Source organism: Molossus molossus, unplaced genomic scaffold (assembly GCF_014108415.1).
Source record: "Molossus molossus isolate mMolMol1 unplaced genomic scaffold, mMolMol1.p scaffold_m16_p_1, whole genome shotgun sequence".
NCBI classification, from domain to species: domain Eukaryota; kingdom Metazoa; phylum Chordata; class Mammalia; order Chiroptera; family Molossidae; genus Molossus; species Molossus molossus.
In genome coordinates, this window is record NW_023425344.1 from 136,876,519 (window position 1) to 136,902,166 (window position 25,648).

The 25,648-nt window shown below is 36.6% G+C and overlaps 1 protein-coding gene across 8 annotated transcripts in view; it reads left to right on the forward strand.

Moving 5' to 3' along the window:
* Positions 1-25,648, forward strand: part of TOGARAM1 (TOG array regulator of axonemal microtubules 1) — a 98,579-nt gene that overhangs the window by 21,336 nt on the left and 51,595 nt on the right. For 7 of the 8 annotated variants that reach the window (XM_036253238.1, XM_036253235.1, XM_036253236.1 and 4 more), the window contains exons 3-8: positions 1,103-1,234; positions 8,431-8,736; positions 10,938-11,197; positions 13,007-13,239; positions 14,045-14,145; positions 25,257-25,406. In XM_036253238.1, the coding sequence (XP_036109131.1) occupies positions 1,103-1,234; positions 8,431-8,736; positions 10,938-11,197; positions 13,007-13,239; positions 14,045-14,145; positions 25,257-25,406 (1,182 nt within the window). The remainder of the gene's footprint in view (positions 1-1,102; positions 1,235-8,430; positions 8,737-10,937; positions 11,198-13,006; positions 13,240-14,044; positions 14,146-25,256; positions 25,407-25,648) is intronic. The other variant, XM_036253239.1, reaches the window with a different exon arrangement.

The window sequence follows — 25,648 nt, forward strand, 5'->3', positions numbered from 1 at the left end:
TGATAAGACAACATATAACCTAATGCTATATACAAATTATAAGTATATAGTGATTCAAGAAGGGAAAAGATCATAGGTATTGAAGCGATTTACAAAAACACCAAGAAAGAGACTGGACTTGAGCTGGGCTTGAAAGAAAGGAAGGGTCTGTGATTGGTAGTAAGGCAAAAGGGACTATTGCATGTAGGGAGAATAATCAAAACATGAAGATGAGAATTAATTTGGAAGATGTCCAGTACATGAATGATAAAGGGACTTCAAATTGTAAGAAAAGAATTTTAGAAATCATAGTTACAGAACTGTAAGAGATCAGCTCATTTTATATATGAATAAATGAATGCTAGAGAGGTCATTGTTACCTTCTTTAATTCAGACTTATTCCTCCGCCTGGGTTTAATCTTAACCAGACACAGGAGAGCGAAAGCAATCTGGGAAGTATAGCTGGGTAAGCTTGGAAGCTATGTGAATGCTGTGTTATATGTTAGGAAAGAAGGTAGACGAGTTCTGCAGTAGAACTTTTTGGGTAGAATGTATACTACAAATACTTAGGAAGGCCCTGGCCAGTTTGGCTCAGCAGTTAGAGCATTGGCCTACGGTCCAGAGAGACCCGGGTTCAGTTCCTGCTAAGGGCGCGTACCTTGGTTGCAGTTTGTCCCTGGCCCTGGTTGGTCGTGCAGGTGGCAGCCACTCGATGTGTCCCTTTCACATTGATGTTTCTCTCTCTCCCTCCCACTCTATCTGAACAAAAAAATGGAATAATGTCCTCGGGTGAGGATAAAAAAATAAAATACTGGGAAGAAGAAAAGCCAGGTCTGAGGGAACATTTTATGGTAAGAGAAGGGAGCGTGTAGGAAGAAACTGTCTTTATCTACATTTTCAACGTGCTTTGCTCTGCAGTTTACTTGTCTATTTTCTGTCCTTTAATCCCTACTAATTAGATCTTCCAATAGCAAAAGCTTTATCCGTTTCTTGCCTGCCAGCATCACTGTCCATATACTTTTATATTTATTTCACACAAATGACACCTACATTTATGAAATTAGATATTCATGAAATAAAACTAATTTTTACTTTTATGTTTTTCTTCTCCTTCCTGCCAAAGGCACTACTGGGACTCAGACAAATCTTTCTGGGAAATGTGGACAACTTGGATTTTCACATATATGTAGTAAAACTGGAAGTGTGGATTCTGACTTACAGTACCTGGGGACAACTAACAGTCATCAAGATAAAGGTTTAAATTCCAAATTTATTTAGATACAAATGATTTATAAATGTTGTGTGGAGTTCCCAAATCTAGCTTGTATGATATTTTTATATAATTATACTCATCAAAAAAAGTTATATTTTAGTAAAATTTATAATAATATTTTAATACTATTACCCTAAAATGATAGATACCATAATTTTGGTATATATATGACTGATTAAAATTAGAGTTTCTACTCATGGTAGTGATGAACATTTTAATACTAAGTAACTGAAAGTAAGATTATCCATTAAGGAGTACTGTGTTAGCAGGAGTACTATTTTCCATAATAGTTTTGTTCATATTTTTTTAAATTATTTTTGTTACAGATGTTTCTCCTTTTCCCTGCAGACAAGGCTGTTTAGAATTTATTATGTCTCCTGTTAGGAGCCATAACTTCCTGACTGGCTTTCATTTTAGATCTCTTATATGTCTATAGATATAGAACAAAAGGAAGATTTGAGGCTGTAAGTCATAGATTTTGGATATGAAGAGTTTGTGTGTGGTTTTTTTTTTTAGTTTTCCATGCTAATTATTAGTTTTATCAATTATTAGTTAGAACTAGGAGCAAAAAAAATATTTCTTGAGATATTTTAATTTTTGTGTATTTACTAAAATTTTTTGAATGGTAGCAATGTATGTACTTCTGTTTGTATTTTTTTATGAAAAAGTAATACTCATTTGAAATTAATAAGGAGGATATAGTTAATATAGCACTTACATTTATTTTGGCTACCGTTTCCTCCAACCACTCCAAAGGACTTTATGACTCCATAAAGTTTTTCTCTGTGGTGTTGTTCCACATAAAATAGTTCATCTTTCTTAATAATACAGGTATTTCCTAAATCTTGGCTAGATGCCTTTAGGATTCATAATTAGTAGAAGCAGAGAGGATTCTCTGTGTTGCTTAGCCTGTTCCCATTTAGGATATCCCTGAAAGTTTACTTGATTTTGAAGACTATTTTCACTCTCAGTGTTTAATTAGATCTTTGTTGTGCATCTAATTTCCTATAACCTCTCAGAATACCTATTAGAGCAGCTGTTAAAGGGATAGCATATTCTTCTAAAGTCAGTAAGTATAAATTAAAAATTTTCTTCAGACCACCACCTTCTCAGCTAACATTCTCCATGGTTTTTCTAAAGGACTAGGGGTGTGAATGCCAGATGCCAAATCATCTAGAAATTCCTGTCCCAATTTTAAATGTTACAGTAAGCCACACTAAGTGTTGGTATATTTTGTTGCATACCATTGATTCTATTTATATGCATAAAGAGATCTGATGTTTGATTTCTTTGTAAGAAATATACTTAAGTTTCTTAATAAAAGAAATGTATAATGAGACCCTGACATGGAAGCATCAGAATGTATTAATAGAGCACTGTGATTGAACTCAGGAAATAAAGTTATCATTCTATATATAAATTTTTTACCACTGTAGCCCATTTTCCATCCAAATAAGATTTAGGTAGTAGTAGAGGGTCTAACCATGTTGGATATGAATTAAAACGAAATGATATATGATATATATAGTTGTTTTAAGTCATCAGAAGAACGTTGTATTTGTTAGTATATATAATGTTAGGTCTTTTGTCATAGAAAGTCTTCAAAAAAAATACTGAAGGGCTCAGCCAGTATGGCTCAGTGGATTGAGCGTTGTCCCATGGACTGAGAGGTCCCTGTTTGATTCCTGGTCAGGTCACATATCTGGGTTGCAGGTTCAATCCCCAGTGGGGGACATGCAGGAGGCACCTGATAGATGTGTCTCTCTTACATCCATGTTTCTCGCTCTCCCTTCCTCTCTCTCTAAAAAATCAATAGAAACATTAAGAAATATATATTGAAGGAAATTTTAAGGGAACCCCTAAAAGGTTACTAGTAGACTTTTATATTAGTTGAGCAGTAAAATGAAAAGGTCAGTAGAAGACAAGAAAAAAGTAATAAAGAAGAAACAGAACACATAGGAAGCACAAAATAAGGCAGTAGAAGTAAACCATATCAGTAGTTCCTATAAACATAAATGGACAGAATGTATCATTTAACAAAGATGATTACATTTTTTTTAAATCTAAATGCTATTTTTAAGTCACACCCAAAATAGATCAAAATAGAATGGAAGAAATTAAAGCATGGCCCTGGCCGGTTTGGCTCAGCGGTTAGAGCATCAGCCTGCAGTACCAAGAGACCCGGGTTCGGTTCCCGCTAAGGGCACGTACCTCGTTTGCAGTTTGTCCCCAGCCCTGGTTGGGTTGTGTGGGTGGCAGTCACTCGATGTGTCCCTTTCATGTCGATGTTTCTCTCTCTCTCCCTCCCTCCCACTCTATCTGAACAAAATATCAAAAAATGTCCTCGGGTGAGGATAAAAATAATAATAATAATAATATTTTTTTAAAAAAGAAATTAAAGCATGGAAAACATACTGTAGTTCCCTCTTATTCAAGGTTTTGGTTTCTGTGGTTTCAGTTACCTAGAACCAGAAAATCGAAATGGAAAAATTCTGGAAATAAACAATTTTAAGTTTTAAATTACATGCTGTTCTGAGTAGCGTGATAAAATCTCTTGCTCTCTCACTCATGCCACTTAGGACATGAATCATTTCTTTGTCCATTATATCCATTCTGTATATACTACTCTCCCATTAGTAGTTGTCTTGGTTGTCAAATCAATTGTCATGGGATTGTAGTGCTTGTGTTCAAGTAACCCATATATTACTTAGTAGTGGCCCCAAAGCACAAGAGAAGTGATACTGGCAATTCAGATATGCCGTAGAGAAGCCGTAAAGTGCTTGCTTTAAGTGAAAAGGTGAGTACGGTACAGTAAGATATTTTGAGAGAGAGACCACATTCAATTTACGTAACTTTTATTGCAGTGCATTGTTATAATTGTTCTACATCACTGCTTCTAATGTTCTTTTTATTATTATTTATCATTAACTTCTTACTCTACCTAGTGTATAAATTAAACTTTACCATAGATATTATGTACAGGAAAAACATAGTATATATAAGATTTGATGCTATCCGTGGTTTCAGTCATTCACTGGGTATCTTGGAACCTATACCTCAGGATAAGAAGGTAACTACTATACTAGACAAATACTCAGAGCAGGTATAAAAATATTGATGTTAAGGAAAATATACACACTAAAGCTAAAAACACTTTTAGGGCTAAAGAAGGTCATTATGAGAAAAAAGAACAATTCACTAAGATAAGACTTTTTAAAAATGTGTGTGTACATGTATGTGTGAGTGTATATCTATGTAATTTGACAAAATTACAAGGAGAAAATGAATAAATTTACAAATGTTAGTAGAAAATTTTAATAGGATAAAGAAGTTTGGGGTAAGATGGTGCAGAATATTTGAACAACACAATTAATAAGCTTGTCACAGTTATCTCAGTTAGAAATACAAAAACTGAACAGACTTATAATCATTAAAGGAATTTTAGATTTAAATTTTACCTACAAAAACAAACAAAATATCCCAGACACAGATGATTTTCCTAGTGTTATATCAAACCTTCAAGGCAAAGGTAAATCCTATCTTATACAAACTAAAAGAATTAAGAAAGAAAGAAGCCTCCCTAATTAATTTTATGAAATGAATATAACCTTAATACCATGAGCAGATATGAGCAGTGAATAAAGCAAAATAAATGTGGTCTGGTGTTACTTGTATGAAAGTCAAAGTCCTAAATAAAGTACTAGCAAACCAAGTCTACATACTACCTAGTGATGTGTTTATAAAATTTGTATGTTACATATTACGCCTAAGTAGGTGTTTTCCAGAAAAACCTGTAGTTAAACCTCATCACAGCAAGTGAAAACCCATATAATTGTATCAATAAATGCAGTAAAAGCAGTTGATGATAATTCAACATCCATGTGTAATTACAAACTCATAACAAACTAAGAATAATTTTCTTAACCTGACTAATGATACCTGTTAATACCAATAGCAACTATACATATTGTAAAATATTAGAATTCATTTTAAAGTCAAGAATAACACACACATGCTCACTGTTACCACTGCTATTGAGCATTTATTATTATTCCTCTAATATTTTTTGAGACCAGACACTGTTCTAAAATCTAAAGATCAAAATCTAGTAGAGGAGAAGATAATAAATGAGCAATAAGAATGGAATTAAGGCCCTGGCCAGTTTGGCTCAGCGGTTAGAGCGTTGGCCTGCGGTCTGGAGAGACCCGGGTTCGGTTCCCGCTAAGGGCACGTACTTCGGTTGCAGTTTGTCCCCGGCCCTGGTTGGTCGTGCGGTTGGCAGCCACTCAATGTGTCCCTTCACGTCAATGTTTCTCTCTCTCTCTCCCTTCCTCTCTCTCCCTCCCACTCTATCTGTACAAAAAATGGAAGGATATCCTCGGGTGAGGATAAAAAAAAAAAAGAATGGAATTAAGTGCTATGAAAAAAAAATAAGGCAGCATGGGGGGACAGAATGTGACAGGGAAGTCCTCTTTGAGGTGATAACATCTAAAAGGAAACTTGAATGAAATGAGGCTGTGAACCACACGGGTATCTGGAGAAAGAACATTCCAACCAAAGAGAACAACAAAATACAGATGCTATGAAATGGGACCTTATTTGGCTTTTTTGGAGGAATAGATAGCAAGGAAGTCAGTGGAGTGAATGAGGGGGAGATAGGTGATAATATGTCCTTGTAGGACATGGTAAGAATTCGGGATTTTATTCTGAGTGAGTGGGAAGTCATTGCAGGTGTTTGAAAAGAGAAATAGCATGATCTGACTGCCTTTTAAAAGGATCAGAGCTGCGGTGCAGAGAATAGACTTGGCAGGAGTGGTGTTAGGTACAAAGCAGACGAGTTAGGAAGTTATGGCAACAGTAAAGGTGAGCTGATAGGGCTTGTGTTAGAGAGGAAGCAATGAAAATGATGAAAAGTGGTTGGATTTGATATATAGCATGGCTGTAAAGTCTGGAAACATCAGTAATTTTATTTTACATATATACTAATGTAATATGAATAAGCCATTTAGTCTACATTCACCCAAGTTTCCATATTTAGTGATCACCCTATATCACTAATGTAGGGCCAGTGAGATTTTCTAATAAGATTAGATATGAAGTTCCAGAGAAGAGTTAAGGATGAGTCCAACACTGTTGGCCTGAACAACTTGAATAATAGAGCTACCATTGACCAAGAAGAGGAAGTTGAGACGAAGCAGATTTGTCTGGGAAATCAAGAGTTTTGTTTGGGATATGTAACATTTGGAACATCTGTCTCTTTAGAGAAGATGTCGAATGGTGTTTTGATGCTGAGTCTGGAGTTTAAGGGAAAAGCAGTCCTAAAAATGTGGGAGTGATTATATTATCTGTCTGGGGAGTACCTAGCTCAAAATTAAAAGTATAAAATTTGAAGATGAAGCCCTGGCTGCTCTGGCTCAGCAGTTAGAGTGTTGGCCCATGGACAGTAGAGTCTCAGGTTTGATTCCGGTCAAGGACTCATGCCTAGATTTCAGGTTGGATCCCTGGCACCAGTTGGGGTTATGTGGGAGGCAACCAATTGCTATGTCTCTCTCACATCGATGTTTCTGTCTCCCTTCGTCCCTTTCACTCTCAAAAAAAAAAAAAAAAATCAGTGGAAAAATATCCTCGGGTGAGGATTAACAACAAAAATAATTGATGAGGAAGAAACAAAAATTGCCATTATTTCCAGATAAAACATGGTATAGTGTAGTGGTTTAGAGCACAGGCTTGGAAGGCAGAATGCCTGGGTTAATATCTCAGTTTTATAATTTCGTAGTGTGTGATTTTTATTAATTTTGTACTTTTCTAAATCTGTAAAATAGAAATAATACCCACCCCACAGGATTGTTTTAAGGATTAAATTAGTTAATACATATAAAGTATTTAGAACACCACTTGGCACATAGTAAGAGCTCAGTAAACATTAGCTCATCATTACTATCATCATAGTCATCATCATTATTAGGTTATCTCCACAGAATATCCAAAAGAATGTACAGAAAACTATTAGAATATTAAATAATTCAGCAAGGTTGCCATGTATAATACTAGATATAAAGCTCAATAAAGTTCTTGAACATGAGCAACTTTCAGAAAATGTAGTTTTAAGAAATTATAATATCAACAGAATTTGTAAATATCTGGATATCTAACAAAGATTTGTATGTCCTTTATATAACAGATAAAATACTTTTTTGAGAGACATGAAAGAAGACCTGAATAAACTAAAAGATCTCATGTATAAATTTTAATCCTCAGTCAAGGATATCTTCTTTTTTTTTTTAGAGAGAGAAAATAAAACATCAATGTAATAAAGAAACATTGATCAGTTGGTTGCCTCTTGTATATAGCCCCACCAGGTATTGGACCTGCAACTTAGGCATGTGCCCTGACTGGGAATCAAACCCGTAACCTTTTGGTGTACAGGACAACACTCTAACCAACTGAGTTACCTGGCCAGGGCTAAAATATCCTATATTTTTAAACAGGGAAACTCAATATCAGAAAAATGATGGTTCTTCCCAGATTAATCTGTAAATTCAATGTCATTTCAACCAAAATCCCAACAGAATTTATTATGGATCCTGTTTCAGGCTGATTCTGAAATTCCTGTGAAAGAATGGACAATCAAAAATGGCCTAGTGCCCTGGCCAGTTTGACTCAGCAGTTTGAGCAGGTCGTCTTGCAGACCAAAGAGTTGCGGATTCAATTCTGGTCAAGGGCATGCACCCCAGTTGTGGTTCAGTCCTGGCCTATATAATTCTAAAGAACAAAAATGGAAGGGAACTTATTCTAACAGATGGCGTGGTTATAAAGAAAACATAATAAGTATACACAAATAGATTGATGGAACCAATAAGAAGCATCTAAGAATAGACCCAAATAATGTATAGGAGATTTATAGATGAAAGGGAAAGAATGGATAGCTCAAAATGTGGCACTGGGAAAATTGCACTATCTATATAGAAAAATGTTAAATTAGATCTTTACCTTACACCATACAAAAATATAAATGCCAGATGCAATAAAAACCTTAATGTGAAAAGCAAAATCTTAAAACTCTTAGAAGTTGTATATAAAGAGAAAATATATTCTCTCTCTTTTTTTTACATTTTATTCTGTCTTGGTTTCAGGTGTACAGCTTAGTGGGAATAACATATTCTCTTGTTTTATTGCAGTGTATGCTAGCCTAAATTTTGGCAGTAAGACACAGCAAACATTTGGTAGTCAAACAGAACATACTTCATCATACTCGGATCCAAATCCAAATCCAGGAGCCTTCATCCTTCCATCCTATCCTCTCTCATCACCTCGAACTAGCCCAAAACATATATCTCTTACTGTATCTCCAAAGAAGTCTCAAGATAATTGTGTTAATTTCTCAAATTCCTGGCCTCTTAAAAGCTTTGAAGGACTATCAAAGCCAAGTTCTCAAAAAAAGTTTGTCAGCCAAAAATCATCTGGATCTACAGGAAAAAATGATGGTAAAAATTAGTATTTTCTTCAGATTTATTTGTATGTTTGATTATTCTTTTGAAGTTATGGTTATTAGATCTTTAAAAGCTGGTAAATTGCATTTTATTTCTGTGCCTTAGGAAATATTTAGGAAAATAGCAATATGTTAACTAGATCAAATATGTAATACAAAATTCAGTTGAACTTGTCATTTCTTTTTTTTCTTCTATTACCACTTCAAATCTTTTTCAGAACTAGGCAAATAATAATGCTTTATAATGGATATGAACATAACAGTCTGAGAGACTACTAACAAATTTTAGCTTTACAAATATAAAATGTCATTCATATATTTACTATAATGTCTAGTATTTATTCATTCAGCATTTATTGAATGTTTAGTATATGTTAAAATTATTTTGCTGGACCTGGCCAGTGTGACTCAGGGTCTTGAGCATTGTCCCATGCACCAAGATTCCCAGTTAAGGCACATGCCCAGGTTTCGGGCTCAATCCCCATAGGGGGCCTGCAGGAGGCAACCATTTGATGTTACTCTCACATCGATGTTTTTATCTCTCTCCCTTTTTCTTCCTTTATTTCTAAAAATCAATAAAAACATGTTTTTAAAAATACTGTTTTGATGGATTTTCTATTATTTATTTTTAGCTAAAATATTCTTTTTATTGTCTGGCCAGAGTGCCTCAGTTGGTTAACTGTTGTCCTGTGCACCAAAAGGTTGCTGGTTTGATTCCCGGTCAAAGCATATACCTGGGTTGTGAGTTAAATCCTCGGTTGGGGCACTTAGGGAAGGTAACTGATGGATGGTTTTCTCTCACATCCATGTTTCTTTCTCTCTCTATGCATGCCCTCGGGTGAGAATTAAAATATTATTTTCTTACCAATAGCCCTCTCAAAAATTATGAAATTAGCAAATAAGTTTATTCAAGACAGATTCAGTCTCAAAAATAAAAAGTCTGTTAAAGGTAAGCCCTGTGTCCCACATGCTTGCTTATCCCCAGCATCTGAGGTAAGATAATTTCACCTTTAAACTGTCCAACAATGCACCCTGGCCGGTTTGGTTCAGCGGTCAAGCATTGGCCTGCGGTCCCGAGAGACCCGGGTTTGGTTCCCGCTAAGGGCATATACCTCAGTTGCAGTTTCTCCCCAGCCCTGGTTGGGTCATGCAGGTGGCAGCCACTCGATGTGTCCCTTTCACGTCGATGTTTCGCTCTCTCTCTCTCTCTCTCTCTCTCTCCCTCCCACTCTATCTGAACAAAAAAATGGAGAAATGTCCTCCGGTGAGGATAAAAAAAATAAATAAATAAATAAACTATCCAACAATGCTAATGCTCCAGTTTATAAACATAAGGTCACTTTAACATATAGTCAGTCAATTTTATCACTTTCTGTTAGCACTGAACCTTCATTCCTTGCATTAATTTCTTTCTGAATTTGTCTTTCCTATAAGATCAAATATTATTGAAAGTTGAGACATTATTCACTTTGTTCTCCCCAGTGACCAATATTACTGATTTGTATATAATAGTCGTTCAAATGTTGCTTATGTAATTAAATCAAGCAAGAAAAGTAGCTCTTCTACCATATTACGGACTTTACCATACAAAAATCAGTCACAGTGATGTATATAAAGAGAAATTTAACTTGGTATGCAATATTTTTATTTCTATAAATTAATCTGTAGTGGTTCATTTTTGTTATATTTGTTTAGCGGACAGTGATCCTTTTTTTTTTTTTAATCCTCACCTGAAGATATTTTTCCATTTTTGTTCAGATAGAGTGGGAGGGAGAGAGAGAAACATCGACTGATTGTCTCCCACACAACACCAACCAGGGCCAGGAACAAAATGCAACCAAGGTATGTGCCCTTGACTGAAATCAAACCCAGGACTCCTTGGTCCTCAGGCCGATGCTCTAACCACTGAGAAAAACTGGCCAGGGCCAGATAATGATACTTTTATCTCATTTTAAGTAGTAATCTATTTCTAATAAAAAATAATGTGCTTTTTTTCTTTCTTTCTTTCTTTTTTGATTGTGGCAAAGGCATTTGCCACTTTAATCATTTTTAAGTGTAAAATTCAGTGGCATTAACTATATTCACAATGTTGGGTAAACAAAAATAATGTGCTTTTTAATGTTAAAACACTGAATATTAAAATTTCCACTTTTCTGAAATTTAAAAAAGAAAACAAAATTTACATTTTTTGCACAGGAGAAAGTTCTCAAGAAAATCCTCCAGTTCAACTTAGACCTGCCTTGGTGAGATCACCATCTTCCCGAAGAGGTCTGAATGGGAACAAGCCTGTCCCTCCCATACCAAGGGGAGTCAACCTTTTGCCTGATAAAGCTAATTTAAGCACAGTGGGACCCAAAAAGAAAGAGCCTCATGATATTTGGAAGAGTGAAAATGATAATCTTAAAATTGATCTTTCCGAATTAAATATCAAGGATAACGATTTGGATCAAGAAGAGGTTAGAACCAAATACCATTTTTTATGTGAAATATGTGTAATTTTTTATAATAGTTTTATTTAAGGAAAAATCAAGTTGTTTTTAATTCCATAACATGTTTTCTTACTTTTTTCCTTTAAGAAGTCTTCTTTACCTACCTAAACTCATTACATGTTTTCTTATTTATAAAAATATTTCACATTCATTATAGAAAATATGGAAAGTTTAGTGAACTAGTAGGAAGAAAATTCATTACACCAAATCCCACTGCCTAGAATAATTTACTGTTAACACTCTAATGTGTTTTCCTTCAAGTATTTCTTCTATGCATATATTATTCCTTTTAAAATTAAGAGTAATACAACAGTATACTCTTATACTAACCCCTCCCTAATGACAATTTGTCATATTTATTTCCATTTTTTTAAAAATAAATGAAACATAATATAGTTCCCTCCCCATTCTTGAACATGTTCCTTGTGCATATATGTGCAAGTTTATTTATCTTTATGAAATTGAGATCATAATGGATACTCATCTTTGAATTCTAGGTCACTCCATTTAATCTATAGAAATAGATTGCCAATATAATAACTCTGTACATATTAACATGCCAAAGAAAGAATGTGGCTGCTGTTATTACTTTGGATTCAGAGCACTATTTTGATAGATGCTTTCTTTTTATCATTTCAATTTGCCTGACGTCAGGTTTAAAAAAGTGTTCCATTAAATATGTAAACTGAATGTTGATATTTTGTGGTGTTTTTAAACTGATTTTTAAAGTTGTAAGCATCATGTACCGATTGCTCAATAAAATACATATTAATACATATTTATTTTTAAAGTATTTTTTAACATTAAGCATGTGTAAAACTAATAAAGTACCCATATTGATTCTAAACGAGTCATTCAAAATTCTAACTGCTTGTAAAAAATTTTCCTTGGTTTTTGTTTATATTTGCAACTGTATTCCAATGGTACTTGGAAAGGGATTTATTTAAAGAGAAGAAACTTACAGAAGAGGCATTTATCTATATAACTCATAAGTTTCATCTGATTATACATTTTTGCCTTGTTTTTATAACTTAAAAATAGGCCTTTTTCTTTTAGTGGATAATTGAAAAGGTGCTTTTTAAAATATAATTATTAGTAAATGTAAAAGGATTCTACTCTTTGGACATTGTGTCTTTCAGAGATTTAATAGTAGGCAAGTGGCCATACTATTGAATCAACAATTATAACTGTTATAAACAAAATGCAAACAAAACACAGTTTATGTATATTTCTGTGTTCCTTGATTTGTTCAAATTTCTATTCTCAACCTTAATGTATTAGTTTCAAATAGCGATTTCTACTCTGCATTCTTTGAAATACTTGGCTTTAGAAATTACATAAAAAGATGTTGCTTTCTGAACTCTCACACTGGCAGGCTGGATGTGAACTTTAAATTTTAGAAAACTGATTATTTTTTACTAACCTCGTGCAACTTCTAGTCACATAAACACACAAGTGACCTAAGATTAGCTGGACCTCTGTGACGGTAACTCTACTGTCTACTACCTGACTCAGTGATTCAATTATTAATTGAATTGTTGCGATGTATTAGTCTTTGTTCCCAGTGCTGAAAATACCATGAGATCCTTCCTCTTATGGGGTTTACAACCTAGTGGGTTGTTTATAAATACCTAAGTGATGAAAACTTTATACTATGTGCAGATATGTTAATATCCATCTTGTTAGTACTGGATTAAAAAAGAGTGGCTAGATGGATACAGTTAATAGATTTTATAAGGATAACTTTTACTAATATAATTATTTTGTTTTTCTCAGATGCAGAGCTCTCTTAGGTCCCTTCGTAACAGTGCAGCTAAGAAAAGAGCAAAACTGAGTGGCAGTACTTCTGATCTTGAAAGCCCTGATTCTGCAATTAAGCTCGACTTGACTATGGACTCCCCATCTCGATCTTCCTCTCCAAACATCAGTTCTTACAGTGAAAGTGGAGTTTACAGCCAAGAGTCACTGACTTCTTCTCTGTCTACAACTCCCCAGGGGAAGACAATAATGTATTTTATGTTTCAAGTTGTTAAATGAATGCTAATCTGTAGTTTGTAGTCTTGAAGCCCTAATATCATGTTTGGGGGGGGAAAAAAACACCTTTAAAACAATTTTCTAATTTTTAAAATGTTGAAATACATTTGAAAGACAATGGAAAAGTTTACACATATTACTTTGCTTGGCTTTGGTTTGGGATGGGGGTGAAGAGAGAGAACACAACCCCAATTGTAATCTAGAGCACCTAAATTAATGTGTATAAAGTCTGTTTCTCCATGCCCCAGTTTTTCATTTACCTATCTAAGATTTACCCCAATATTTCTTGTTCTTTAGCTCATTGACTCTTTGACAACTGACTATAGCTGATATTACTGCTTTCATTTAAAGCTCAGCACCAATTTCCTCTAATTAATAAACTCCACTTAGCTATTACCCTACTATTCCTTTTTCTTTTTTTAATATTTTTTTCTTTATTGATTTGAGAGAGAGAGAGGAAGGGAGAGGGAGAGATAGAAACATCGATGAGAGAGAACATCTATTGACTGCCTCCTGCATGCCCCGCACTGGGGGTTTGGCCCACAACCTGGGCATGTGCCCTGACCAGAAATCGAACCGGTGAGTTCTTGGTGGATGGGTCGATGCTCAACAACTGAGCCTCACCAGCCAGGCAATACAAAAATATTTTTAGCCATAGTTTTTTTCTACTATTTGCTGCCTGTTTATTGAGTTAATAAAAATATAAATAATGTTTGATTTAAAAGTGTTGAACAGCTCTAGATCTTAAATGTTTATTGAAATTACTTTGTTTCATTGTAGGTCAGACGTATTACCAACATTTGGATCAAAACCTTGTCTAATAAGACTTTCTTCTACAAAGAAGAAAATTTTTCAGGTAGCTGAACAAAGCCCCAGTACAGGTATTGTATGACTGTTTTATAAATGTGTTTTATAAAATGTATGATTTTTAAATGACATCAAAAATTATAATGGATACATTTAGAGTTTAAATTTTATAGTTACCAATTAAGACTAATCATCCTTTTAACTCCTTAAAAAAACATTTTGGCAAGAATAAATATTGTATTGTTCTTGGGAGAGAAAATATTTACCTGAAATATTTATCTCCCTTTAAGCCCATAGCTCCCACACCCAGACATTTAGACTTAATTTATATGGAAAGAGACCTGGCCATCCATTTTTCAAAGCTTTCCTGGTGATTCTGATATGCAGCTTATTTTGGGAACCACTGGGCATCACAAAAGACAATTTCTGCAAAAGAAAAAAAATTAACTAGTAGTTGAGTTCATGTGTATCTTGTGTTAAAAATTTTGTGAAGTAACCTGGAAGTCTCTAATTTATAATCATTTTTCACAGAACTAATTTATTAGTAATCAATTGGAAAAATATTTGGATTCTGATTTATTTAGGATGGGAACTGCATATAAGTCTTTTTTATGATTAGTGAACTGTATAGAATTATGAATGAATTGTAACAAATTAGGATATAATACTTATTTTCACATGATCTCAGTATAAAAGTCCTAACAACTTTTTTTAAATCAGTCAATTTATTTTTGTTACAGATGTTTCTCATTTTTCCCCCATTGACACTGTCCTCCCAATACCGCCCCCCACCCCCAGCATTATTGTCTGTCTTTGTTTACATATACATGGGTAAAAGTTCTCTGGTTTATCTCTTCCCTCCACCCACATCCACTTCTTCTGAGGTTTGTCAGACTCCACCCCACTTCCATGTCTCTGAGTCTATTTTGTTCCTTAGCTTGTTTTTGTTCATTATATTCCACAGATAAGTGAGATCATGTGATATTTGTCTTTCTCTGATTGGCTTGTTTCGCTTAGGATAATACTCTCCAGGTCTCTCCATTTTGTCTCAAAGGATAAGAGATCTTTCTTAATGGTTGCATAGAATTCCATTGTGTACATGTACCACAGCCTTTTTTATCCATTTATCTACTGATGGACACTTGGACTGCTTCCAGATCTTAACGATTGTAAATAGTGCTGCTATGAACATGGGGGTACATATATCCTTTCTGATTAGTGTTTCAGTCTTCTTAGGGTATATTCCTATAAGTGGGATCACTGGGTCAAATGGCAGTTCCATTTTTAATTTTTGAGGAAACACCATATTGTTTTCCACAGTGGCTGCACCAGTCTGCATTCCCACCAGCAGTGTACTAGAGTCCCCATTTCTCTACACCCTCACTAGCACTTGTTTGAGGATTTGTTGATGGCGGCAGCCCTCTGGTAGGTGTGAGGTGATACCTCATAGTTGTTTTAATTTGCATCTCTCTGATGATTAGTGACACTGAGCAGTTTTTCATGTCTCTTGGCTATTTGTATGTCCTGTTTGGGGAGGTCTATGTCCTCTGCCCATTTTTTAATTGGATTCTTTGTCTTCCTTTTGTTGAATATGAGTACTCTATATATTTTGGAAATTAACCCCTTATCTGACATGTCATTGGCAATTATGCTCTCCCATATAGTGGGTTTGATGGTTATTTCCTTTGCTGTGCAGAAGCTTTTGAGTTTGATGTAGTCCCATGTGTTCATTTTTTCCTTTGTTTTTCTTGTCTTAGGCATTGTATCAGTGAAAATTCTGCTGCGTGTGATGTCTGAAGTTTTGTTGCCCCTAACAACTTTTAAGGCTGCTTTACCTTACATCATAATTACCACCCCAAAAAGCTATATATGTAGCTAATTGCTTGATATGATTGTTAATTTCTTGCTGCTTAATATGTCTTAAATTCATCTCATTTTAATTCCCACTATCATTCTTATTCCTTTCTTACCTTCTTAGCCTCCTAAGATTTCCCTCCAGCGTCAGTCTCATTCACTTACAATCTGTTCCCTACCATGCAAATCTGACTGTATTGCCCAGCCTAAATTTGTTCAGGACATTGTTCCATGATCTGACCCCGGCCTACCTCTCCAACCTCTTTTACTTCCTTCTTTGTTTTGTTGTTGTTGTTGTTGTTTTTAAATATGTTGTTATTGTTTTTTTTGGTTTTTTTTTTTTTTTAGAGAGTCAGGGAGAGAGAGAAACATCCATGTGAGAAACATCAATCAGCTACCTTCTGCATGTCCCCTACTGGGGATGGAGCCTGCAATCTGGGCAGATGTCCTGACCAGGAATCGAACTGGGACCTCTCAGTCCATGGGATGATGCTCAGTCCACTGAGCCACACCGACTGGGCTTGCTTCCCTCTTTGTATCTTATGCTCCAGTTAAATCAGACCACCTTCCATACCTTTTCTGATCTCTTTGCAGTGGTACATACTATTTCTTCTGGACGAAATCTGGAATTCACACCACACCCATTCAGCCATGAAAATAGCTCAGTTGCCCTCTCTGGGAAGCCTTCCCCAATTCATAAGCAAAATTGATTATTCTTTTGTGATACTACATTTTGCACTGACATCTTTATATTGGTATTTCAGTTGTTTTACTTTTTGGACTCTCAGATTCTTGATCGCCAGAGATGTTTACCTCTGATTACTTACCAAGTTCCTGTCAAAATTATGAATGCCTAACTCACCCATGTGTGCCCTCGTATACTGGCTTTCACAAAGGTAGATTTAACAAAGAGCTCTACTAGGCACAGGAAGACAGTGTGTATGTGCTTTGGAATCTGAAAGACCCCAACTATAATCCCAATTTAATATTTGACAACCATATTCATGAGCTGTGTAAGTTACTTAACTGCTTTGGAACTCAGTGTCCTCCTCTGATAATGTAAACCTTGAGAAGGTTAGTGAAGATTTGGGTATATAACATAAGTAAAGCACCTAGTGGGCACTTGGTAAGTGTTTGTTTCCCTAAATAAAGGGGAAGACATAAAGAAATGTAATATATAAACTTACTCTTTAATCTTGTTTTAAGGCTGATTATCCTAATAAATTATTTATAACTTTACAAATATTTATATAAGTTTGAAGCTACAGGTTCTAACTAAGTTGTATCTAGTTTATAAATGTGGAGCTCTCTATTGGAAGAATATATTTGGAAGTAGAAAAGAATAGACTTAGAAAACATAGTGTGAGTGTTTTGTATGACCATGTGAATCGTTTAAGTTTTGTTAGAGTATAGCTCTTATAACACTATATACTTCTAAATGCAATATTTAGCCCTGGCTGGTTTGGCCAGTGGTTAGAACATTGGCCCATGGACCAAAGGGTTGCGGGTTTGATTCCCTGTCAAGGGCACGTACCTGGGTTGCAGATTCAGCCCCAGTCAGGATTGTGTGTGAGGCAACCAATTAATGTGTGTCTCTCACATCGATGTCCTCTCTCTATCTCTCCTCCACCCCTCCCTTTCACTCTATCTAAAAAAAAATCAATGGAAAAATATCCTCAGTGAGGGTTAACAACAAAAAATGCAATAGTGTTTTCCAAGGTTGTTTAATATTTAATGGTTCTCAAACTTACCTAATTCTAGAAATAACCAGGTATGCATATAACATACAGATTCTAGGGCCTCACCTAATACCTAATGAATTGATCTTTAGGGTTAGAGATCTGTACTTTTAACAAGTAACTTAGTTATCTCTAAGGTAACTTAGGTATTTCTAGGATCAAGATTTGGAAACACTATTATTAAATTCACTATAAAATATTCTTTTTTTTTTTTATCCTTACCCAAGGACATTTTTTTGTTCAGATAGAGTGGGAGGGAATGAGAGAGAGAGAGAGAGAGAAACATCAATGTGAAAGGGACACATCGAGTGGCTACCACCTGCACGACCCAACCAGAGCTGGGGACAAACTGCAACTGAGGTACATGCCCTTAGTGGGAACCAAACCCAGATCTCTCTGGACCGCAGGCCAACGCTCTAACCGCTGAGCCAAATTGGCCAGGGCTAAAATATTCTCTTTTTTTAAATAAATTTTTATTGTTTTTTTTTTAGAGATAGAAGAAGGGAAAGAGAGATAGAAACATCGATTGGTTGCCTCCTGCATGCCCCCTACTGAGGATCAAGCCCAAAACCTGGGTGTGTACCCCGACCGAGAATTGAACCGGAACATCTCAGTCCATGGGAAGATGGTCAATCCACTGAACCACACCAGCAGGGCAAAAAAATTTTTTTTTCTTTAATCCTCAACCAAGGATATTTTTCTGTTGATTTTCAGAGAGAGAGAAACATCGATATGAGAGAGACACATCGACTGGTTGCCTCCTACACGACCCCAACCGTGACTGGGAATCAACCCCATGACCCTTCCACCCATGGGCTGATGCTCTAACCACTGAACAAACTGGCCAGGGCACTGTAAAATACTCTTGGTTAAATGTAATATACTCTCAAAATGTAAAGTCGCTAATGGTTTAGGATTTAATAAATTTGGGTTTGTATTTTTTGTTTTTGTGGGATGAAGTTTGTTTTATTTTCAGTAAACAAATAATTCCTATAAATTTATTATTTAATGAATAAAATGTAATACTCAGAATAAAGACTGAAGACAAAATGAAAAATAATTATGTTAAAAACTGTAAACTTAATCTGTCCTTACAACAGCACTACCAATAGATATTTCACATATATTCTACCACTGTCTATTATAGCACATTGTGCTAAATTTCCTGAACGATGTTATAGTAAACCTTTTTCCCGTAGCTTTTGGTTATTATCACCTTTTTTTTTTTTATTGAGGTATAATTGATATAAAACATTGTATTAGGTTCAGGTATACAAATAATGATTCATTATTTGTATATATTACACAATGATCAACACTTATCTAATTAACATCTGTCACCACACAGTTATAGAATTTTTCTCTGATAAAAACTTTTAAAAGCTACTCTTTTAGCCCTGGCCGGTTTGGCTCAGCGGTTAGAGCATCAGCTTGCAGTCCTGAGAGACCCGGGTTCAGTTCCCGCTAAGGGCATGTACCTGGGTTGCAGTTTGTCCCCGGCCCTGGTTGGGTTGTGCGGGTGGCAGCCACTAGATGTGTCCCTTTCACATTGATGTTTCTCTCTCTCCCTCTCTCTCTTCCTCTCCCTCCCTCCCCCTCTATTTGAACAAAAAAATGGAAAATTGTCCTTAGGTGAGGAAAAAAAAAGAGCTACTCTTTTAGCAACTTTCAACTATACAGTGCAGTGTTATTAATTACAGTGGCCATGTTACACATTATATCCTTATGACTTATTTATTTTAGCTGGAAATTTGTATTTGACTCCCTCACCCATTTAGCCCACCCCAGCCCTCACCTCTGGCAACCACCAGTGTGTTCTCTATCTGTGAGTTTGTTTTGTTTTAATTATTATTTCATATATAAGGGAGACCATACAGTATTTGTCTTTCTCTCTTTTTTTGCTTAGCATAATGCCCCCAAGCTTCATTCATGTTGTTGCAAATGGCAAGATTTTATTCTTATGGCTGAATAATATTCCATTGTGTATCTATATCTTATCTTCTGTATCCATTCATCCATAGGTAGACACTTAAGCTGTTTTCTTATCTTGGCTATTATAAATAATGCTTCAGTGAACATGGAGGTGCAGATATCTTTTCAAGGTAGTGATTTTGTTTTCTTTGGCTATATACCCAGACATGGAGTTGCTGGGGTTGTATGGTAGTTCTATTTTTAATTTTTGGAGGGACCTCCATACTGTTTTCCATAGTGGCTGCACTAATTTACATTCCCACCAACAGTGCACAGGGGTTCCCTTTTCTCTACATCCTCACCAATACTTGTTACTTGTTGTCTTTTTTATAATAGCCATTCTAACAGGTGTGAGGTGATATATTATGATTTTTATTTACATTTACCAAATGTTAATGATTTTGAGCATTTCTTCATGTACCTGTTGGCCACCTTTGTATCATCTTTGGAATAATTTCTCTTGAGATCTTCTGAAATCAAGGAGTGTGATGCTAAAGGTTTGTCAGTTTTGTTTAGTTTTTTAAAGAACCAGCTCTTAACTTTCATGATTAGTCTCACTTATTAATAGAAAGCCAGTATCTTTCCACTCAAAGCCAGTATCTTTATGAGGCTTACATTATGAATTACCAAAATTAAGAAGAATTTAAAAAGATATCCATTTTACCTCTGCAAGTTCTCTATCATTGATTATCAGATTTTTTTTTTAATCATCATCTGAGGACATGCTTAGAGAGAGAAAAGGAAAGACAGAGAGAGAGAGATCATTGTGAGAGATAAACATTGATGGATTGCCTTCCCTACGTGCCCCAACCATGGATCGAACCTACAAGCCAGGTATGTGCCCTGACTAGGAATTAAACTGACAGCCTTTCCATGCACAGGGTGACTCTCAACCAACTGAGTCACTCCAGCCAGGCTATTACCGGTTATTTTTTAAGTCAATGTGAACTGGCCCAGTACCCTTTATAGTCCTCTCTAGCCCAGCTATAACAAGCCACCTTCCTTCCTCACTATCGTTTTTATTAAAATACCCACAATAATATGAAAAACATTGTTTTATTATTACTACTTAATGGTTTACATAGGATCTATATATAAATATGGATGTGACTCAAATACATTGCCTAGGATTTTTATTTAGTCATATATTCTGTGGTTTTCACAGAGTATTAATATAGGGTAGTCAGTTTAAACACTCAAACATATAGAATAAATTGTTGGTATTTGTTAAAAGGAGGCCTATGTTAAGGTTTTGACTTATTTATTTATTTTTTATCTTTATTGTTAAATGTATTACAGATGTTCCTCATTTTTCCCCCATTGACCCCCTCCTCCCGACTCCCGCCCCCCTCCTGCCCTTTCCCACACTGTTGTCTGTGTCCATTGGTTATGCATATAAGTTCTTTGGCTTATCTCCTCCTGCCCCCCAACCCCCTTTCCCTTGAGGTTTGTCAGTCCAGCAACCAATTTGTACTTCTTAATCCCTTCACCTTTTTCACCCATTCCCCCAAACGCCCTCCCAACTGGCAACCAACAAAATGTTCTCTGTATCTATGAGAGTGTTTCTATTCTGCCTGTTCATTTTGTTTGTAGATTCAATTGTCAGTAGATATGTATTCATTGCCATTTTGTTTGTTCATATATTTTATCTTTTTCTTCAAAAAGACCCTTCATCATTTCATATAATAATGGTTTGGTGGTGATGAACTCCTTTAGCTTTTTCTTATCTAGGAAACTCTTTATATGGCCAATCAATTCTAAATGACAGCTTTGCAGGATAGAGTAATCTTGGTTGTAGGTTCTTGCTTTTCATCACTCTGAATATTTCTTGCCACTCCCTTCTGGCCTGCAAAGTTTCTTTTGAGAAATCAGCTGACAGCCTTATGGGAACTCCCTTGCAGGTAACTAACTGCTTTTCTCTTGCTGCTTTTAAGATTCTCTCTTTGTCTTGAACCTTTTGCATTTGGATGATGACGTGTCTTGGTGTGGGCCTCGTGGGGTTCATCTTGTTTGGGACTCTGCTTCCTGGACATGTATGTCTGTTTCCTTCGCCAAGTTAGGGAATTATTTTCTGCCATTATTATTTCAAATAGGTTTTCAATTTCTTGTTCTTTCTCTTCTCCTTCTGGCACCCCCAAGACGCGAATGTTGGCACGCTTGAAGTTGTCCCAGAGGTTCCTTACACTATCCTCATTTTTTTTTTTTATCCTCATTTGAGGACATTTTTCAATATATTGTTCAGATAGAGTGGGAGGGAAAGAGAGTGAGAGAAACAATGATGTGAAAGGAACACATCGAGTGGTTGCCACCCACATGACCCAACCAGGGCACGGGACAAACTGCAACCAAGGTACGTGCCCTTAGCGAGAAATGAACCCGGGTCTCTCCAGACCGCAGGCCAGTGCTCTAACACCTAGGCCAAACTGGCCAGGACCACTGTCCTCATTTTTTTTGGATTATTTTTCCTTTTTGTTGTTCGGATTAGGTGTTTTTTGCTTCCTTAGATTCCAAATCGATGGTTTGCTTCTTGGCTTTACCTACTCTGCTATTGAATCTGTGTAAATTGTTCTTTATTTCAGTTAGTGACTCCTTCACTTCTGACTATGCATCCTTCATTTCTGACTGGTCCTTTTTTATGCTCTTGAGGCCCTCACTAAGTTCACTGAGGTTCTCACTAAGTTCATTGAGCATCCTTATAAGCAGTATTTTGAACTCAGCATTATTTCCATTTTCCTTAGTTCTTTTCCTGGGGTTTTGTTCTGTTCTTTCATTTGGGACCTGTTTCTTTGTCTCCTCATTTTGGCTGCCTCCCTGTGTTTGTTTCTGTGTATTACTTAACGAGAGGTATGAGCTAGCTGAGACCAGAAGCTGCTTGCTTGAAAGAATTTAGGAAAAGCTGAACCAGGATCCAAGACAGGCCAATCCTATGGTTAAGCAACTGGCAACAGCTTGGGTGGGCCTGAAAGTTGGGTGGGGCGGGGCCTCAGGGAATCACCTGGGTGGGGCTACCAGTGTGAGCCAGGTTGCTGGAGTCCCAGATATGGCAGCTGTCTGCTGCCCAAGGAAGGGCTCAACAAAGGAACAAAGACCTCTGACAACACATTTGTCCCGGAGAAAGCCCCCTCTCCAGCCCTTGCTCTAGTGCCAAACAGCTCAGTTCTTCCCTGTATGTCTCTGGTGCCCCTCTAGCTCCCTCCGCTCCAAGCATAGAGGGAGAGAGTCCAATAAGTCCGTGCGCGGGCCCTTTAGGGAGCTGCCTGGGGCCCCAGCCGCCTCAGCCTCCCTGAGCCTCAATTCCCACTGGGTTTTCCAGCCAGAAGTTATGGGGACTTCTCTTCCTGGCACTGGAACCCTGAGCGGGGTGCCTGATGTGGGACTGAGACCCCTCAGTCTTTAGGGAGGGAGGGAGGATACCTTCTTAGCCAAGGAATCCTGATTTTTATCCACCACACATGGGTGTGGGACCAGCCCGTCCGCCTCTGCCCCTCCTAACAGTCTCAGTGTAGCTGCTGCTTTAATTCTGTAGTTTTAGGACTTCCATTCAGCTTGATTTCATGCAGTTTTGAATGATAGTTGTTGTATAGTTTAGTTGTAACTTTTTTTTTTTTTATCCTCACCCGAGGACACTTTTCCATTTTTTGTTCAGATAGAGTGGGAGGGAGAGAGAGGAAGAGAGAGAGAGAGAGAAACATCGACGTGAAAGGGACACATTGAGTGGCTGCCACCCGCACGACCAACCAGGGCCGGGGAAAAACTGCAACCGAGGTACGTGCCCTTAGCGGGAACCGAACCCAGGTCTCTCTGGACCGCAGGTCGCCGTTCTAACCACTGAGCCAAACCGGCCAGGGCTAGTGGTAATTTTGATGTGGTTGTGGGAGGGCGTCATACCACATTTACCTACACCACCATCTTGACCGGAAGTCTGATTTGTTTTATTTTTCATTAGAAATGTAAAATTTTGGTATTTATAATATTCTAGGCACTGTGCTAAACACTTTGCATCTGTTTTCTTCATTTTATCCTCAACAGTTCTGGAAGAAGTACTACTATTATCCCCATTTTACAAATAAGGTTTAGTGTATTGCCCAGGTCTGGTCAGCGTTTTAAGTGGCAGTACTATGATTTAAAGCCAGGTCCCTGGCCAGTATGGCTCTGTTGGTTGGAGTGTTGTTCCATGCACCGGAAGGTCACGGGTTTGATTCCCAATCATGGCATGTGCCTAGGTTGTGGTTGATCTCCAGTTGGGGTGTGGTTGGGAGGCAACCAATCAGTGCTTCCCCCCCTTGCCGCCTTTCTCCCACCCTAAAATCAATGTAAAAAATGCTATTGCTCTGCCAGTGTGGTTCAATGGTTGGAGCGTCGGCAGTGCACCTCAGGGTGGTGGGATCAATTCCTGGTCAAGGGCAGGTAGCTGGGTTGCAGGTTCAATCCTTGGCCCTGGTTGGGGAGAGTATAGGAGGCAACCAATTGATGTCTCTCTCACATGGATGTTTCTCTCTCTCCCCCCCTCTCTTTCCCTCTCTCTCTTCCTTCTTTCCACTCTCTCTAAAATTCAATGGAAAAAATGTCCTCAGATGAGGATTAACAAACAAATAAATAATAAAATTAAAAAAATAAATAAAGCCATGACAAGAGATTGCAGATTCTGAGCTCTTAGTCACTATGTAGTAGAGAAATGAAGAATATAGCCATCTCTCAAGACATAATTTAGGCATTTTAGATTTAAATTTTTGTTTTTGCTGTGAAGTTTCAAATGTCATTTAAATATGAAATACTGGTCATATTTTTTAAATATATGTATTTGACCCAAGCCCGTGTGGCTCAGTGGATTATGTGTCATCCCATGGACTGAGAGGTCCCAGTTCAATTCTTGGTCGGGGCGCCTGCTCAGGTTTTGGGCTGCATCCCCAGTTGGGGTCATGCGGGAAGCAGCCGATTAAAGTTTCTCTCTCACATTGATGTTTCTCTCTCTCTCTCTTTCTTTGTCCTTCTCTAAAAAATCAATTAAAAACATTTTTTTTAAAAAAGCTTGAATATATGTATGTATTTGATTACGTCTTTCAACATTACATTTTGTATTTCATTATAATTTTTTGTTTTGTTTTTTTCATCCTCACCAGAGGACATTTTATCCATTGATTTCTAAAGAGAGTAGAAGGAGGGAGGGAGTGGGGGAGAGAGAGAGGGAAAGAGAAACATTGATGTGTGAGAGAGACAGTGATTTGTTGTTTCACACATGTGCCTGGACCAGGGCCAGGGATCAAACCTGCAACCCAGGTACATGCCCTTGATTGGGAACCGAACCTGCCACACTCTTCAGTGCAGGAGTCAATGCTGTAACCACTGAGGCACGCCAACCAAGGCTCATTGTAATTTTAAAGGCTATTTTATAAAATGTTGTAATAAATGTTCTTACCTGCTAGTAAGTAAAATGTTAAACAAAATTTAAAATCAAAAGGTAAAACTTTTAAAACCACTGTAATGTTATAACTTCTACTGTTATGTTACTGACATTTTTTTAAAGGCTAGAAGGGAAGATAGATTTAGAGGGGAGATATGTACCTCTCTATCATATTACCGAAATCATTCAAATAAATATTTTTATGTATTTTATTTTATAGGGATTACATCATCCAGTGTACGCATAATTGGTCAACGTATGAACTATGGGTTTGGATGTGGTGATTTTGAAGATGATAGGTCACATGACATTTCATCTAGTGTTTTAAAAATACAAAATAAGGAACAGTCAAGACATAAGCATACGAAAGGTTAGTAAATTTCATAACAAGTTAATTTTTAAGATTTATTGTCTCTAAATCAGAATCATTCCTAAGCATACCACTAAAGAAACAGTAACTGGGATTTCTCAGTTTTAAAAATTTTCCTCTTACCCTTGTGCTAATGTGTTGCTGCTTAAATAATTTTGCTAAGGAGAAGAACATACCAATTCATGTATTGGCTTATGGGCTTGCTTGAAAGCCAGTGCAAGGAAACTACTGCATGACAGGTT